This window comes from Emys orbicularis, chromosome 8, assembly GCF_028017835.1.
Source record: "Emys orbicularis isolate rEmyOrb1 chromosome 8, rEmyOrb1.hap1, whole genome shotgun sequence".
In the NCBI taxonomy this organism is placed as follows: domain Eukaryota; kingdom Metazoa; phylum Chordata; order Testudines; family Emydidae; genus Emys; species Emys orbicularis.
The window spans coordinates 112,928,135-112,946,717 of NC_088690.1; the positions used below are offsets into that span (position 1 = coordinate 112,928,135).

The 18,583-nt window shown below is 57.7% G+C and overlaps 1 protein-coding gene across 1 annotated transcript in view; it reads left to right on the forward strand.

Moving 5' to 3' along the window:
- Nucleotides 1-17,368, forward strand: part of UNC5A (unc-5 netrin receptor A) — a 31,586-nt gene extending 14,218 nt beyond the window's left edge. Inside the window, exons 7-15 of the mRNA XM_065409444.1 lie at nucleotides 5,722-5,910; nucleotides 6,116-6,415; nucleotides 6,646-6,733; nucleotides 7,643-7,811; nucleotides 8,312-8,545; nucleotides 13,963-14,112; nucleotides 14,689-14,853; nucleotides 16,579-16,757; nucleotides 17,203-17,368. Of these exons, the coding sequence (XP_065265516.1) occupies nucleotides 5,722-5,910; nucleotides 6,116-6,415; nucleotides 6,646-6,733; nucleotides 7,643-7,811; nucleotides 8,312-8,545; nucleotides 13,963-14,112; nucleotides 14,689-14,853; nucleotides 16,579-16,757; nucleotides 17,203-17,368 (1,640 nt within the window). The remainder of the gene's footprint in view (nucleotides 1-5,721; nucleotides 5,911-6,115; nucleotides 6,416-6,645; nucleotides 6,734-7,642; nucleotides 7,812-8,311; nucleotides 8,546-13,962; nucleotides 14,113-14,688; nucleotides 14,854-16,578; nucleotides 16,758-17,202) is intronic.
- The last annotated feature ends 1,215 nt before the right edge of the window (nucleotides 17,369-18,583 follow it).

The window sequence follows — 18,583 nt, forward strand, 5'->3', positions numbered from 1 at the left end:
TCACACACCCTTGTCCCACCACCGAGATACTTGTGCGACACAGAGGGGAAACTGAGGCACACGCTGTGTTCATACAAAACATTAAGAAAATTCCCCCTTAGTCACAGCTCCTGGTGCCATGGCCCTGGGGGGTGGCACGTGCCAGCTGCCAGGCCAGCAAGTGGGGCTCATCAGTTAGCAGGACTGGCAGCGTCTGCGCCCCGTAAGAGCCCCTGGCTGACCCCTTGGCCACCCCACACCATTCCCTGCAGCCTCTGCACCCCCGGCCCATGTCTGTCAGAGGGGACCCCCCCGCCAGGTGTATCTGATCCTGGCCCTCTGAGAGCCCAGCCCGGGGGGCTCAGGTGGGTCCAGGGCTGTGCTGTGGGGTCTGGTGCCCATGTGCATGCGGCGGGTGAGGGGCACTGCCCGAGGCTCCGCAGAGGGCGCACCAAGGCAGCCCCCGGGGCCTGAGCAGCAGGGCCCGTCAGCACGCAGCTCGTTAGCTTTGCCAGGCCCTCGCTTTACCATTTACATCAAATCACAAATTCTCACAGCGCCAACCCATCCCCCGCAGCCAGCTGGTGGGTGGGAGGACGGGCGACCGGGGAGAGCCAGGAGGTGCCCTGCAAATGCATGCACACACGCACGCACACACACGCACGCACACGCATGCACACATACACGCATGCACACTCACATACATGCGCACTGGCAGCCTGGCGTGCAATCACCAGGCCCGTTGGCACGCACACCACACTCTCAGGGGCACACTCCCCTGGTCCCTGCCCCATGGGAAGCAAGTCTAAGGGGAAAAACAATTGAAGACAGTTGGCAGTTTTTCAAAGAGATACTATTAAGGGCACAAGAGCAAACTATCCCACTGCATAGGAAAGATAGGAAGTATGGCAAGAGACCACCCTGGCTTAACCAGGAGATCTTCAGTGATCTGAAACTCAAAAAAGAGTCCTACAAAAAGTGAAAACTTGGTCAAATGACAAAGGATAAATATAAACAAATAACACAAGTATGTAGGGACAAAATTAGAAAGGTCAAGGCACAAAACGAGATCAAACTAGCTATGGACATAAAGGGTAACAAGAAAACATTATACAAATACATTAGAAGCAAGAGGAAGACCAAGGACAAGGTAGGCCCGTTACTCAATGAGGGGGGAAAGACAATAACAGGAAATGTGGAAATGGCAGAGGTGCTTAATGACTTCTTTGTCTTGGTTTTCACCAAGAAGGTTGGTGGCGATTGGACGTTTAATGTAGTGAATACCAGTGAAAATGAGGTAGGATCAGAGTCTAAAATAAGGAAAGAACACATTAAAGATTACTTAGACAAGTTAGATGTCTTCCAGTCCCCAGGGCCTGGTGAAATACATCCTAGAATACTCAAGAAGCTGACGGAGGAGATGTCTGAGCCATTAGCAGTTATCTTTGAAAAGTCATGGAAGACGGGAGAGATTCCAGAGGACTGGAAAAGGGCAAATCTAGTGCCAATCTATAAAAAGGAAAATAAGGACGACCCGGGGAATTACAGACCAGTCAGCTTAACTTCTGTCCCCGGAAAGATAATGGAGCAAATAATGAAGCAATCAATTTGCAAACACCTAGAAGATAATGAGGTGATAAGTAACAGTCAGCTGTGCCAAACCAACCCGATCGCTTTCTGTGGCAGGGTAATAAACCTGGTGGATGGGGGGAAGTGGTAGACGTGGTATATCTTGACTTTAGTAAAGCTTTTGATACTGTCTCACATGACCTTCTCATTAACAAACTAGGGAAATACAACCTAGATGGAGCTACTATAATGTGGGTGCAAAACTGGTTGGAAAACTCTTCCCAGAGAGTAGTTATCAGTGGTTCACAATCAAGCTGGAGGGCATATCGAGTGGGGTCCCACAGGGATCAGTTCTGGGTCCGGTTCTGTTCAATATCTTTATCAGTGTGTTAGGTAATGGCATGGAGAGTAAAGTTTGCGGACGATACCAAGCTAGGAGGGGTTGCAAGTGCTTTGGAGGCCAGGATTAAAATTCAAAATGATCTGGACAAACTGGAGAAATGGTCTGAAGTAAATAGGATGAAATTCAATAAGGACAAATGCAAAGTCCTCCACTTAGGAAGGAACAATCAGTTGCACACATACAAAATGGGCAATGACTGCCTAGGAAGGAGTACTGCGGAAAGGGATCTGGGGGTCATAGTGGATCACAAGCTAAATATGAGTCAGCAGTGTAACGCTGTTGCAAAAAAAGCAAACATCATTCTGGGGTGTACTAGCAGGAGTGTTGTAAGCAAGACACGAGAACATAAGAACATAGGAACGGCCATACTGGGTCAGACCAATGGTCCATCTAGCCCAGTATCCTCTCTTATGACAGTGGCCCATGCCAGGTGCTCCAGAGGGAATGAACAGAACAGGTAATCATCAAGTGATCCATCCCCTGTCGCCCATTCCCAGCTGCTGGCAAACAGAGGCTAGGGACACCATCCCTGCCCATCCTGGCTAATAGCCATTGATGGACCTATCCTCCATGAATTTATCTAGTTCTTTTTTGAACCCTGTTATAGTCTTGGCAAAGAGTTCCACTGACTGACTACGTTGTGTGAAGAAATATTTCCTTTTGTTTGTTTTAAACTTGCTGACTATTAATTTCATTTGGTGACCCCTAGTTCTTGTGTTATGAGAAGTAAATAACACTTCCTTATTCACTTTCTCCACACCAGTCATGATTTTATAGACCTCTATCATATCCCCCCTTAGTCATCTTTTTTCCAAGCTGAAAAGTCCCAGTCTTATTAATCTCTCCTCACACGGCAGCCGTTCCACCCTAATCATTTTTATTGCCCTTTTCGGAACCTTTTCCAATTCCAATATATCTTTTTTGAGATGGGGCGACCACATCTGCACGCAGTATTCAAGATGTGGGTGCACCATGGATTTATATAGAGGCAATATGATATTTTCTGTCTTATTATCTATCCCTTTTCTAATGATTCCCAACATTCTGTTTGCTTTTTTGACTGTCACTGCACATTGAGTGAATGTTTTCAGAGAACTCTCCACAATGTCTCTGTCTTGAGTGGTAACAACTAATTTAGACCCCATCATTTTATATGTATCATTGGGATTATGCTTTCCAATGTGCATTACTTTGCATTTATCAACATTGAATTTCATCTGCCATTTTGTTGCCCAGTCCCCCAGTTTTGTGAGATCCTTTTGTAGCTCTTCGCAGTCTGCCTGGGACTTAACTATCTTCAGTAGTTTTGTATCATCTGCAAATTTTGCTACCTCCCTGTTTACCCCCTTTTCCAGATCATTTATGAATATGTTGAATAGGACTGGGCCCAGTACAGACCCCTGGGGGACACCACTACAGTAACTCCTCGCTTAACGTTGTAGTTATGTTCCTGAAAAATGCGACTTTAAGCGAAACGATGTTAAGTGAATCCAATTTCCCCATAAGAATTAATGTAAATAGGTGGGGTTAGGTTCCAGGGAAATTTTTTTCACCAGACTAAAAACTATAGTATATAGATATACACACAGTATACGTTTTAAACAAACAATTTAATACTGTTCACAGCTATGATGATTGTGAAGCTTGGTTGAGGCGGTGAAGTCATAGGGTGGAGGAGGGAGGGATATTTCCCAGGGAGTGCCTTACTGCTAAATGAGGAACTAGCACTCGCTGAGCCCTCAAGGGTTAACACATTGTTGTTAATGTAGCCTCACACACAAGGCAGCACGAACACGAGGGAGGGGAGACAGCATAGCAGACAGAGACAGACACACACCTTGTGTATGGGAGAGAGAGATGCACACTGCCCCTTTAAGTACACTGACCCACTCTTAAGTGCATTGTCTTTTTAAGTGGATCAGGAAGTTGAGACAGCAGCTGCTGCCCCAGGCTCTCTCTGTCTCTCTCCGTCCGTGTCCCTTCCCTGCTCTATATGGAGATGGGGTAAGCGGGGTGCAGGAGCAGGGGGGAGGGGGACGCCCTGACATTAGCCCCCTCCTCCCCCCCCTGCACAGCAAGCAGGAGTCTTGGGGAGCAGCTCCAAGGCAGAGGGCAGGAGCAGCACATGGCAGTGGGGGAAGGGACAGCTGCAATTGCTAGCCTGCTGGGCGGCTGCCGCACAGGGAACTTAGGGGAGCGGGGAGCTGATAGGGGGAGCTGATGGGGGGCTGCCGATCCACCCTGGTTCCAAGCCCCCACCAGCTAGCTGCAACGGGCTGCTCTTCCTGCAAGCAGTGGACAAAGCAGGCGGCTGCCAAACGACGTTAGAAGGGAGCATTACACAACTTTAAATGAGCATGTTCCCTAATTGATCAGCAACGTAACAACGTTAACCGGGACGACTTTAAGTGAAGAGTTACTGTATTTACCTCTCTCCATTCTGAAAACTGACCATTTATTCCTACCCTTTGTTTCCTATCTTTTAACCAGTTACTGATCCATGAGAGAACCTTCCCTCTTATCCCGTGGCAGCTTACTTTGCGTAAGAGCCTTTGGTGAGGGACCTTGTCAAAGGCTTTCTGAAAATCTAAATACACTATATCCACTGGATCCCCCTTGTCCACATGCTTGTTTAAACCCTCAAAAAATTCTAGTAGATTGGTGAGGCATGATTTCCCTTTACAAAAACCATGTTGACTCTTCCCCAACAAATTATGTTCATCTCTGTGTTTGACAATTTTGTTCTTTACTATAGTTTCAACTAGTTTGCCCTGTACTGAAGTCAGGCTTACTGGCCTGTAATTGCCGGGATCACCTCTAGAGCCCTTTTTAAAAATTGGCGTTACATTAGCTATTCTCCAGTCATTTGGTACAGAAGCTGATTTAAATGATAGGTTACAGACTACAGTTAGTAGTCCTGCAATTTCACATTTGAGTTCGAGAAGTAATTCTTCCACTCTACTCTGCACTGATTAGGCCTCCACTGAAGCGTTGTGTCCAGTTCTGGGTGCCACATTTCAGGAAAGATGTGGACAAATTGGAGAAAGTCCAGAGAAGAGCAACAAAAATGATTAAAGGTCTAGAAAACATGACCTATGAGGGAAGTTTGAAAAAACTGGGTTTGTTTAGTCTGGAGAAGAGAAGACTGAGAGGGGACAGGATAACAGTTTTCAAGTACATAAAAGGTTGTTACAAGGGGGAGGGAGAAAAATTGTTCTTCTTAACCTCTGAGGATAGGACAAGAAGCAACAGGCTTAAATTGCAGCAAGGGAGGTTTAGGTTGGACATTAGGAAAAACTTTCTGTCAGGATGGTTAAGTACTGGAATAAATTGCCCAGGGAGGTTGTGGAATCTCCATCATTGGAGATTTTAAAGAGCAGGTTGGACAAACACCTGTCAGGGATGGTGTAGATAATACTTAGTCCTGCCAGGAGTGCAGGGGACTGGACTAGACGACCTCTCGCGGTCCCTTCCAGTTCTATGATTCTATGTCAGGCCAACACTCACATGCCCTCAGCTGTGTTTCCCATGGGGACAGAGACGCTTTGCGAATGCGGGTCCCAGGAGTGGGGCCCAGTGGGGAGCCTGGCCCTGGCAAAGCCCCACAGAAGGCCTCAGCCCCGATCTGGCACATGCCCAGGGATACACCCTCGTGCCGAGCCCCAGCCTCCCTGGGCGCCTGCCCGTCCCCTCCTGTGGGGGGCGCTGCAGCACAGGACCCCGCGGCCCTGGCCAGAGCAAAGCCTGGCTCAGCGCGGTTCTCCCCCCAGCCGCCTCTGGCCCCGAGGACGTGGCACTGTACGTGGGGCTCATGGCTGTGGCCGTCTGCCTGGTGCTGCTGCTGCTCGTGGTGGTCCTGGTGTGCTGCCGCAAGAAGGGGGGCCTGGACCCCGACGTGGCCGACTCGTCCATCCTCACCGCCGGCTTCCAGCCCGTCAGCAGCAAGCCAGCCAAGGCAGGTGCGTGCGGCATGGGGGGCGCGGGCAGCGCTGGGCAGGGTGCAGCTCCCATGGGATTGGGCAGCGCGGTCCTGGAGCGCTCGTCCCTGCCAGCCTGCTGGCACAGAGCCGGGCCTGGGCCCCAGGACCCTTCCCACTGGCCTGGGCAAGGGGTGGGACCTCCCTGACCATGTGTGTGACTGGCTCACCCTCTGCCCGCTCACAGGGACGTCCCACCTGCTCACCATCCAGCCCGACCTCAGCACCGCCACCATGACCTACCAGGGCTCCCTGTGCTCGCGCCAGGACGGGCACAGCAAGTTCCAGCTCAGCAACGGGCACCTGCTGAGCCCCCTGGGTGCCGGGCGCCACACCCTGCACCACAGCTCGCCCGCCGCCGAGGGCGTGGATTTCGTCTCGCGCTTCGCCGCCCAGAGCTGCTTCCGCTCCCTGCCCCGGGGCGCTGCCAACATGGCCTACGGCACCTTCAATTTCCTGGGGGGGCGGCTCCTGATCCCCAACACAGGTACTGCTGGCGTGGGGGTGGGGCGGCACCCTGGGGCCCCGGCCTGCGAGCCAGCGTGTGAGTCCAGGGGCGTCTGGGCTAGCCACGCTGGGCCTGCGCTCCTGCACGGGCTGGCACAGCCCTGGGGGGGGGCACGGGGCAGGACTGGAGCCAGAAAGGCCGGTGGGCCCCGTGGGCGGTGCTGGGGTCAGGGCAGCACCCGCTGACCTGCGCCATCTGCCCTGCTGCAGGGATCAGCCTGCTCATCCCGCCCGACGCCATCCCGCGGGGGAAGATCTACGAGGTCTACCTCACGCTGCACAAGCAGGAGGACGTGAGGTAGGTGCTGGGCCTGCTGCCCTGCCAGCCCCTGGGCCACGGAGCTCCCTGGGCCTGCAGCTCTGCCAGCCCCTGGGCCACGGAGCTCCCTGGGCCTGCAGCCCTGCCAGCCCCTGGGCCACGGAGCTCCCTGGGCCTGCTGCCCTGCCAGCCCCTGGGCCACGGAGCTCCCTGGGCCTGCTGCCCTGCCAGCCCCTGGGCCACGGAGCTCCCTGGGCCTGCTGCCCTGCCAGCCCCTGGGCCACGGAGCTCCCTGGGCCTGCTGCCTGCCAGCCCCTGGGCCACCGAGCTCCCTGGGCCTGCTGCCCTGCCAGCCCCTGGGCCACGGAGCTCCCTGGGCCTGCTGCCCTGCCAGCCCCTGGGCCACGGAGCTCCCTGGGCCTGCTGCCCTGCCAGCCCCTGGGCCACGGAGCTCCCTGGGCCTGCTGCCCTGCCAGCCCCTGGGCCACGGAGCTCCCTGGGCCTGCTGCCCTGCCAGCCCCTGGGCCACGGAGCTCCCTGGGCCTGCTGCCTGCCAGCCCCTGGGCCACGGAGCTCCCTGGGCCTGCTGCCTGCCAGCCCCTGGGCCACCGAGCTCCCTGGGCCTGCTGCCCTGCCAGCCCCTGGGCCACGGAGCTCCCTGGGCCTGCAGCTCTGCCAGCCCCTGGGCCACGGAGCTCCCTGGGCCTGCTGCCCTGCCAGCCCCTGGGCTACCGAGCTCCCTGGGCCTGCAGCTCTGCCAGCCCCTGGGCCACGGAGCTCCCTGGGCCTGCTGCCCTGCCAGCCCCTGGGCCACGGAGCTCCCTGGGCCTGCTGCCCTGCCAGCCCCTGGGCCACCAGCATGGAGCTCCCTGCAGCTGGTGCCAGCTCCGTGCCCTGGCAGTGCCCCCGTCTCACCCCTCTCTCATCCTCTCTCCTCTCCCTGTGGAGGTTGCCCCTAGCCGGCTGCCAGACCCTGCTGAGCCCCATCGTCAGCTGCGGGCCCCCGGGGGTGCTGCTCACGCGCCCCGCCATCCTGGCCCTGGGGCACTGCGTGGAGGCCAACGCCGCCGACTGGAGCATCCGCCTGAAGAAGCAGTCGTGTGAGGGCACCTGGGAGGTGAGTGCCCAGGCCAGGGGATATTGGGAGTGCCGAGGGGACCCCAAAGGCACTCACAGGGGGTGCACGTCCCCTCCCCTGACATGGCCTGGGAAAGAAAATGGCTAGGCCTGGGGTCCCTGCTTGGAGCCCCCCATGGCAGGGGCTTGGGGAGGGTCACCGCTCGGAGCCCCCCAGGGCAGGGGCAGGGGGAGGGTCCCCGCTCGGAGCCCCCCAGGGCAGGGTGAGGGTCCCTGCTCGGCGCCCCCCAGGGCACGGGGAGGGGAAGGGTCCCCGCTCAGAGCCCCCCAGGGCAGGGGCAGGGGGAGGGTCCCCGCTCGGAGCCCCCCAGGGCAGGGGGAGGGTCCCTGCTCGGCGCCCCCCAGGGCACGGGGAGGGGAAGGGTCCCCGCTCAGAGCCCCCCAGGGCAGGGTCCCCACTCGGAGCCGGCTCTCGGTGGCAGGCAGGGCTGAGGCGGGTGCCTGGCGGGCGCGTGCCCAGCTCTGGGGTCTCTGCCGCAGGACGTGCTGCAGGTCGGGGAGGAGCCGGCCTCGGGGCTCTATTACTGCCAGCTGGAGGCCCAGGCCGCCTACGTCTACATGGAGCAGCTGGGGCGCTTCGCCCTGGTGGGGGAGTCGCTCAGCATGGCGGCCGCCAAGCGCCTCAAGCTCCTGCTCTTCGCACCGGCCTCCTGCAGCTCCCTGGAGTACAGCGTCCGCGTGTACTGCCTCCGCGACACCCCGGACGTGCTCCAGGTACTGCCCCACACCCTGCCCCACATCCTGCCCCACATCCTGCCCTGCCCTGCCCTGTCCCCCGCCCTGCCTCCTGCAGCTCCCTGGAGTACAGCGTCCGCGTGTACTGCCTCCGCGACACCCCGGACGTGCTCCAGATACTGCCCCACAGCCTGCCCCACATCCTGCCCCACTGCCTGCCCTGCCCTGTCCCCCGCCCTGCCTCCTGCAGCTCCCTGGAGTACAGCGTCCGCGTGTACTGCCTCCGCGACACCCCGGACGTGCTCCAGATACTGCCCCACAGCCTGCCCCACATCCTGCCCCACTGCCTGCCCTGCCCTGTCCCCCGCCCTGCTTCCTGCAGCTCCCTGGAGTACAGCATCCGCGTGTACTGCCTCCGCGACACCCCGGATGTGCTCCAGGTACTGCCCCACGGCCTGCCCCACAGCCTGCCCCACGGCCTGCCCTGCCCTGTCCCCCGCCCTGCTTCCTGCAGCTCCCTGGAGTACAGCGTCCGCGTGTACTGCCTCTGCGACACCCCGGATGTGCTCCAGGTACTGCCCCACGGCCTGCCCCACAGCCTGCCCCACATCCTGCCCTGCCCTGTCCCCTGCCCTGCCCTGCTTCCTGCAGCTCCCTGGAGTACAGCGTCCGTGTGTACTGCCTCCGCGACACCCCGGATGTGCTCCAGGTACTGCCCCACGGCCTGCCCCACATCCTGCCCCACATCCTGCCCTGCCCTGTCCCCCGCCCTGCCTCCTGCAGCTCCCTGGAGTACAGCGTCCACGTGTACTGCCTCCGCGACACCCCGGACGTGCTCCAGGTACTGCCCCACGGCCTGCCCCACAACCTGCCCCACATCCTGCCCCACCGCCTGCCCTGCCCTGTCCCCTGCCCTGCTTCCTGCAGCTCCCTGGAGTACAGCGTCCACGTGTACTGCCTCCGCGACACCCCGGACATGCTCCAGGTACTGCCCCACGGCCTGCCCTGCCCTGTCCTCCACCCTGCCCCTCAGCCCTGCCCTGACCCCCGCCCTGCCTCCCAGGCCCTGACTCACCTTCGCCAAAGAGGAGCTGATGCCCCCAGCCCAGCTGAGAGAGGCCTGGACAAAGCGCACTCTGTGCCAGACCTGGGGGGCACATGGAGAGCAGTGGGGAGCTCTGGCACTGGAGGGACTCCCAGCCACTCCAGCCCCAGCCTCTCCCACCAGGGGGTGCTCTAGGGAGCAGGGTGGGAGGGCTGTCATGGGGGGCGCTCTCTGCTACTCCAGTCCTGGCAGGCTTCTGGCCCTTAGTCATGTTCCTGGCCCGCCAGCCAGTTCCCGTCCCATCTACATGAGAACAGCCAGACTGGGTCAGCCCAAGGCCCCTCCAGCCCTGTGTCCTGGCTGCCGCCAGCGGCCAGTGCCAGGTGCCCCAGAGGGAGTGAACAGAACAGGGCGAGTGCGAGTGATCCGTCCCCTGGCATCCAGCCCCGGCTGCTGGCCGTCAGAGGCTTAGGGACACCTGGAGCGTGGGTTTGCATCCCTGCCCATCCTGACTAATAGCCACTGTTGGACCTGTCCTCCAGGAACTGATCTAGTTCTTTTTTGAACCCTGTTATAGTCTTGGCCTTCACAACCTCCTCTGGCAAGGAGTTCCACAGACTGACTGTGCGTTGTGTGAAGAAACACTTCCTTTTGTTTGTCTTAAACCTGCTGCCTATTAATTTCCTTGGGTGACCCCTGGTTCTTGTGTTACGAGAAGGAGTAAACAACACTTCCTTATTCACTTTCTCCACACCAGTCATGATTTTATAGACCTCTATCATATCCCCCCTTAGTCGTCTCTTTTCCAAGCTGAAAAGGCCCAGTCTTATTAATCTCTCCTCATACGGCAGCCGTTCCATCCCCCTAATCATTTTTGTTGCCCTTCCCTGTACTTTTTCCAGTTCTAATGTATCTTTTTTGAAATGGGGCGACCACGTCTGCACGCAGTATTCAAGGTGTGGGCGTACCATGGATTTATATAGAGGCAACATGATATTTTCTGTCTTATTATCTATCCCTTTCTTAATAGTTCCTGACATTCTGTTTGCTGTTTTGACTGCCACTGCACATTGAGTGGATGTTTTCAGAGAACTCTCCACAATGACTCCAAGATCTCTTTCTTGAGTGGTAACAGCTAATTTAGACCCCATCATTTTATATGTATCGTTGGGATTATGCGTTCCAATGTGCATTACTTTGCATTTATCAACACTGAATTTCATCTGCCATTTTGTTGCCCCGTCACCCAGTTTTGTGAGATCCTTTTTAGCTCTTCGCAGTCTGCTTTGGACTTAACTATCTTGAGTAGTTTTGTATCATCTGCAAACTTTGCTACCTCCCTGTTTACCCCTTTTTCCAGATCATTTATGAATCTGTTGAACAGCACTGGTCCCAGTACAGATCCTTGGAGGACCCCACTATTTACTTCTCTCCTCTGTGAAAACTGACCATTTATTCCTACCCTTTGTTTCCTATCTTTTAACCAGTTACTGATCCATGAGAGGACCTTCCCTCTTATCCCAAGACTGCTTACTTTGCTCAAGAGCCTTTGGTGAGGAACCTTGTCAAAGTCTTTCTAAAAGTCCAAGTACACTATATCCACTGGATCCCCCTTGTTGACCCCCCCCCCCAAAGAATTCTAATAGATTGCTGAGGCATGATTTCCCTTTACAAATGCCCTGTTGACTCTTCCCCAACATACTGTGTTCATCTCTGTGTCTGATAATTCTGTTCTTTATTAGAAGTCAGGCTCATTGGCCTGTAATTGCCGGGATCACCTCTGGAGGCTTTTTAAAAATTGGTGTCACATTAGCTACCCTCTAGTCATCTGGTGCAGAGGCTGGGGGTGGGTTCCTGCTCGGAGCCCCCCAGGGTGGGCGCGGGGATTTAAGCTATAGGTTACACGCCACAGTTAGTAGTTCTGCAATGTCACATTTGAGTTCCTTCAGCACTCTTGGGTGATACCATCGGTCCTGGTGACTTATTACTGTTTATCAGTTTGTTCCAAAACCTCCTCTATTAACACCTCAATCTAGAACAGTTCCTCAGATTTGTCACCTAAAAAGAATGGCTCAGGTGTGGGAGTCTCCCTCACATCCTCAGCCGTGAAGACCAATGCAAAGAATTCATTTAGTTTTCTCCACAATGTCTTGTCTTCTTTAAGTGCTTCTTCAGCACCTCGATCGTGCTGGTTTGATTGTTCACCAGGCTTGTTCACCAGGGTTTCTGCTTCTGAGGGACTTACAAATGTTGCTGTTAGTTTTTTGTTAGCTGCTCTTCAAATTCTTTTTTGGCCTCCCTAATTACACTTTTACACTTTCCTATTTTCCCCAGCAGGACTTGACTTCCAATGTTTAAAGGATGCCTTTTTGCGTCTAACCACCTCTTAGACTCTGCTGTTTGCCACGGTGACATTTTTTTGGACTTCTTACTGTTTTTTTATTTGGGGTATGTGTGTAGTTTGAGCCTCTGTTATGGTCTCCATGCAGCTTGCAGGCATTTCCCTCTTGTGTTCCTTTTAATTTCTGTTTAACTAGCCACTAGTTCCCCCTTGTGAAGTTAAATGCTACTGGGGTGGGTTTCTTTGGTATCCCCAGCCCCCCGGGTGTTAAATGTAATTACATTATGGTCGCTATTACTGAACAGTTCAGCTCTATTCACCTCTTGGACCAGAACCTGTGCTTCACTTAGGACTAAATCAAGAATTGCCTCTTCTCTTGCGGGTTCCAGTCATTAATCGTGTGTAGAAATGTTATCTCTGCATCCCATCCTGAGGTGACATGTACGCAGTCAATATAGGGATAGTCGAAATCCCCCATTATTATTTTCTGTCTTTGTAGCCTCTCTACTCTCCCAGGGCATTTCACAATCATCACCACCACCACCCTGGTCAGGCGATCGGTAGTACATCCATACTGCTATACTCCTATTATTCAAGCATGGAATTTCTATCCCGAGAGATTCTATGGTACAGTTTGATTCATTTAAGATTTGTACTATATTTGACTCTACGCTTTCTTTCACATACAGTGTCACATCCCCCACAGCGCGATCTGCTCTGTCATTCCTATCTAGTTCGTACTGTGGTGTCACCGTGCCCCATTGATTATCCTCATTCCACCAAGTTTCTGTGATGCCGACTATATCAATATCCTCATTTAATACCAAGCACTCGAGTGCACCCAGCACTTCTAGCATTTCTATATTTGTCAATATTTAGTTGTGTGCCGTCATGTGAGGTAACTGCTGACACAGACTCATACGGCTACCACTCTGAAACCTTTCATTGGACTGTTTCTCCTCGGTTCCTACCTGCACTTTATCAACTTCGATCCTCTCCCCTTCACTAGGACATAGAGAATCCCCGTTAAGAGATCCTCCCCCAAGGGATGTCTCTGTCCGAACCATGTGCTCCTCCGCACCCGTTGCCTTTCCCCCAGCCCTTAGTTTCAAAACTCCTCTACCACCTTTTAGCGTTACACACCAGCAATCTGGTACCTGTTTGGTTTAGGTGGAGCCCAACCTTCCTGTATAGGTTCCTCCTTTCCCAATAACCCTAAACCCCTCCTCCCTTCACCATCATCTCATCCATGCATTGAGACCCTGCCAGGGCCGGCTCTGGCTTTTTTGCCGCCCTAGGCAACCCCCCCCCCCCCCACACACACACACACCCCCAGCGCGGCAGGGGAGAGCGCCGAGCCCGGCCGCGGGCCCGCAATCCCCGACCGGCCGGAGCGCTGGGGGGAGGGCGGCGAGCCCGGCCGGGGGCTCTCCGCTCTCCCCGGCGGCCAGAGCGCCGCGGGGAGGGCGGCGAGCCCAGTCGCGGCCCCGCTCTCGGGCTGGAGCGCCCCGCCGCGCCGCCCCCCTCCAGGCACCGCCCCAAGCACATGCTTGGTGGGCTGGTGCCTGGAGCCGGCCCTGGACCTTGCAGTTCTGCCAGTGTCCAGGCCCTGCGCGTGGAACTGGGAGCATCTCAGAGAATAGCTGCCAGGGAGGTCCTGGACTTTAATCTCTTCCCTAGCAGCCTAGATGTGCCCTCCAGGACCTCTCTTCTAGCTCCCGTGTGACCCAGTGCCTCTCTCCCCTCCGGCAGCAGGGCCGTGCTGGTCAGTGCCCAGCTGGGCCCTGGGAGGGCTGGGCTGAGCCCCGCAGAGAAAGGCAACGGGCTCCCCCCGTGCCACGAGGCCCCCAGAGCTGCCTTGCTCAGCCCACCACTCTCACTGGGGCCAGGGCTGCCCAGGGACAGGCTGGGGGCCCCTAGGGCAGGGGGTCAGCGAGGAGGCACCTGAGGGTGAGGGGTGCTCTGTCCCACCCGCAGGCCGCTGGGCACAGCCGGATCCAGGACCCGTGCTGAGTGGGGACTGGCCCAGGCTGGGGCTCGGTCCCTGGCTGAGCGCCCATCTCCCGGCAGGAGGTGATGCAGCTGGAGAAGCAGCTGGGGGGGCAGCTGATCGGAGCCCCCCGCGTCCTGCACTTCAAGGACAGTTACCACAACCTGCGCCTCTCCATCCACGACATGCCCAGCTCGCTGTGGAAGAGCAAACTCCTCGCCAGCTACCAGGTAGGAGAGCCAGCCGTGCCTGCTGCGCCCACCCTACCCCAGCCAGGGCTCAGGGCCAGACCCAGCTCTGCCCACAGCAGGACAGGTGAGCCCTGCAGCAGCGCCACGGCCGAGCCGGCACCGAGCCCCAGGGGCTGGCAGGGACCAGGGCCGGCTCTGGCTTTTTTGCCGCCCCAGGCAAAAAAGCCTCCGGCCGCCCCCCCACCCCCCCCCAGCGCTGCAGGGGAGGGCGCGGGAGGGGAGGGCGGCCGGAGCCCCGGGGGGAGGGCGGTGAGCCCCGGCTGGGGCTCCGCTCTCCCCGGTGGCGGGAGCCGGAGCGCCGCGCCGCCCCCCTCCAGGTGCCGTCCCAAGCACAAGCTTGGTGGGCTGGTGCCTGGAGCCGGCCCTGGCAGGGACGCCCTGCTCTTCCCTGCCCCCAGCTCCTGCTGCCCTGGGCCCCTGCTCTCGGCCGGGGTGGGGGCCGTCCCTGGTGCTTCCGGGGAGGCTGGGGGGATTCCTGCCCCGCCCCTGAAGCCCGAGAGCCCTGCAGCAGCCCCAGGGCGGGCGGGCGTGACCCTCGGCTTCCCTCCGCTGCAGGAGATCCCCTTCTACCACCTGTGGAGCGGGCTGCAGCCGTACCTGCACTGCACTTTCACGCTGGAGCGCCTCAGCCCCAGCACCTGCCAGCTGGCCTGCAAGATCTGGGTCTGGCAGGTGGAAGGCGACGGGCAGAGCTTCAACATCAACTTCAACATGGCCAAGGTGAGCGGGCCGGGATCGGGGGCGGCTGCCTGCAGGTGTGTGCCCGGCCCCGGAGCCACCTGCCCGAGGAACGGGAACCATGAGGGGGCCAGGCCCAGGAGCCAGTAGGGGAGCGGGGGGCCCACTGCAGGCGGGTGCCCGGCCCCGGAGCCACCTGCCCGAGGAACGGGAACCATGAGGGGGCCAGGCCCTGGCGCCAGTAGGGGAGCGGGGGGCCCACTGCAGGTGGGCGCCCGGCCCCGGAGCCACCTGCCTGAGGGCTGGGGAGGCAGGGATCCCGGCCCTTCGCCATGGCACTGGATTGCCCCCCCTGCGGGCACAGGGCACAGCAGACTAGAGGGCAGCTGCTCCCCAAGGGCCGGGCTGCAGCAACGCAGGTGGGTGCCAGCCCCTCCGAACACCCAGCCCCACCCCCAGGCCTGGGGCCCTGCCGCTCGGGGCTGTGGGTCCCCTCCCTGGCTCACCACTCTGTGATGCTGCCGGTGGGAGCCAGCTGAGGTCACTCAATCGGTGAACTGTGAACAGAACGGGGCAGACAAACCCCAAACCCTGGTGGATATTTCAATACTTAGATTTACCAACCAGCCCCAAACAGCCTCTGTGTTACCTCACTGGTTACTCAAAAGTCCAAATTGTGCAGTTCCCTTAAAATGCCCAGCCCAGGCCTCCATCCAGACACACACGTCAGATATGATGATGGTTACTGAAAATCTGATTTCATCATGTAAAAGAAAAGGTTCTTCTGATCCCAAAGGATCAGCCACACACCCAGGTCCAATTATAACTTAGATCTTATGCAAAATACACGCTAGAGCCAATTCTTGTTTACTAAACTAAAATTTATTAAAAAAAGAAAAGAGATAGGGCGTTGGTTAAAAGATCAATATACAGACAGACTTGAATTCAATTCTTGAGGTTCAGATACATAGCAGAGATGAGTTTGTAGTTGCCAAAAGTTCTTCTAGAAATCATAGAATATCAGGGTTGGAAGGGACCTCAGGAGGTATCTAGTCCAACCCCCTGCTCAAAGCAGGACCAATTCCCAACTAAATCTCCAGATCCCTAAATGGCCCCCTCAGGGATTGAGCTCACCCCCCCGGGTTTAGCAGGCTAATGCTCAAACCAGAGCTATCCCTCCCCCCACAGGTTATAGTCCAATGTCCGTATTCTGGGTGGCTCCAGTCAGTGACTGGGGATCTCAATCCTTGTGGCTTAAGGTTTCCCCCTCTTGAAACCCAAAGCAGATCTGAGATGAAGCAGGATCGTGTCCCAGGGTTCTTATACATTTCCAGCAGCCTTTCGGCCTGAGAAAACAATAGGCCTAACTCTCCTTCTCCCAAACATCCTGGCAATTAGCACAGGGTAATTTATCCATTAAATGGTTCAGATCCAGGTTACCACAACCTTCAAAGAGACATAGAGACAATAATACTATTTCCCTCAAGTGTCTTCCTAACTATTAATATTCCCTTTTTGATCTTTGAATCAAAGCCATAGCAATAGACAAGACTTGTCTGCTTACATCACAAGACCTGAGCAAACATCTCCCCTTCTATCTCTAACAATGCAGACTTGCATTTCAAAGCTCTGTTCATTTACAGATCTTCCTAGCCAGTCTCTAAAGCTGGGCCCTGGGTCAGGTCAGTCTGGGAGGTAATTAACCCTTTCTGGCCCTGTCACCTTCCAATGAGAGATTATATCACACTCCTAACGTCACCCCCCTAGGACACGAGCTTCTCGGACTGGCTGGTGCCCGAGAGCGAGGCCGACTGCCCAGCCCTGGTGGGCCCCAGTGCCTTCAAGATCCCCTTCCTCATCCGCCAGAAGATCATCAGCAGCCTGGACACGCCCTGCGCCCGCGGGGCTGACTGGAGAACGCTGGCCCAGAAACTCCACCTGGACAGGTATGGGGGCAGGGAACGTCCCCAGCACCAGGGCACTGGGGGCAGGGAGCATCTCCCTGCTAGGGCACCAGGGGACAAGCAGCGTCCCCCCACCAGGGCACCAGGCACAGGGAGTGATCCCAGAGGCAGGGAATCGGGGCAGGGAGCGATCCTGGGGGCAGGGCACCGGGGGCAGGGAGCGATCCTGGGGGCAGGGCACTGGGGCAGGACACCGGGGGCATGGAGCGATCCTGGGGGCAGGGCACTGGGGGCAGGGAGCGATCCCGGGGGCAGGGAGCGATCCCGGGGGCAGGGCACTGGGGGCTGGACACTGGGGGCAGGGAGTGTCCCCTCGCCAGGCCTCTCGCCCAGCCCCCCTGGTCGACCAGCCCGTGAGGGCAGAGGGTGCCCCGGGTGGGGGCGGGCTGGAGCTCCCGGCTGACGCCCCTTCCCCTCTCCTCTGCAGCCATCTCAGCTTCTTCGCCTCGAAGGCCAGCCCGACCGCCATGATCCTGAACCTGTGGGAGGCGCGGCACTTCCCCAGCGGGAACCTGGCGCAGCTGGCCGCCGCCGTGGCCGAGGTGGGCAGACAGGACAGTGCCCTCTTCGCCGTCTCGGAGGCCGAGTGCTGAGGGGCCAGCGCAGGGCAGGGCGGGGCCCTGCGGAGGGGGGAGCACAGGCCCCGGGGCAGCGGCGTGGGTGTCACTGCCCCAAAGGTGCCAGCTCTGTCCCCCGGGGGCCTGTGCTGGGCTCCTGCCCCTGCTGCCCGCGCAGGGGGCTGGCTGGGTGTGGGCACTGACAGTGCTGGGGGCTGTGCCCCTTGCTGCCCCAGGACCCCTTGAGGACTCATCTGACACCCCCCCCGCATGCCAGGGGGCTGTGGGCCAGTCCCCCCTTGGGGGCGTCTTGGAGCCAAAGAACAGGCCATGGTGGGGCTGCGGGCGGGGACTCTGGGGGGGCTGGGATGGGCAGCCTGGCTCCAGCCCGGCCCATCCGGGCGCTGTGTGTGCAGCGGGCATTGTGCGTCGTGCGTGCTGTAACCGTGTGGGGCCGGGCGGTGCCAGGCCCTGTCCCATGTTGTGTAAAGACCGGTTTTTAATTCTGTATTCAAGTGCATTCGCGTATTTACACTTGGCCTTATGTACATAGCCGGCAGCGCGGGGAGGGGGCGAGCGGGCACCCTGTAAATAAATCGGATCTATATTGCTAGCTGGGGCTTGCGCCGTGCACCAGACACGGGGTGGGGCGGGGGGGGGGGAGCAGCACAAGCTGCCCCATGGGGCTGTTCCAGTCCCTGCCCACCCAGCAGCCTGGGGGCAATGCCCCTGGGGGAAGGGCAGCGCTGGCCGCAGACGGGAGACGGTCCCTGGGGCTGCGTGGGGGTGCGAACGGCCTGCAGAGCACCCGAGCTCCTCCCCACACGGGGCCCTCCAATGGCCGGCTGTCACCGAGTATGGGGGACTCAGGGCCCTGCACCCCCGGCGTCCTGCGATTCACCATGACTCTCAGCCAGCCAGTAAAGCAGAAGGTTTATTTAGACGACAGGAACACAGTCCAAGACAGGCCTTGCAGGCACAGACAACAGGATACCCCTCAGTTAGGTCCATCTTGGGGTCCCCGGGCGCCCCAGCCCCCTTTCGAGGTCAGAGCCCCGTCTCCCTCCCAGCCACATCACCAGCCAGCTCCTGAAACTCCCCCTTCAGCGACCCCTCCCACAGCCTTTGTTCAGTTTCCCGGGCAAAGGTGTCACCTGGCCTCTAACCCCTTCCTGGGTTCTCATGTTACAGGCTCAGGTATTCTCAGTTGGTCAGTCTCCCATCCCCCAACGCAGACTATCCCAGCCACAC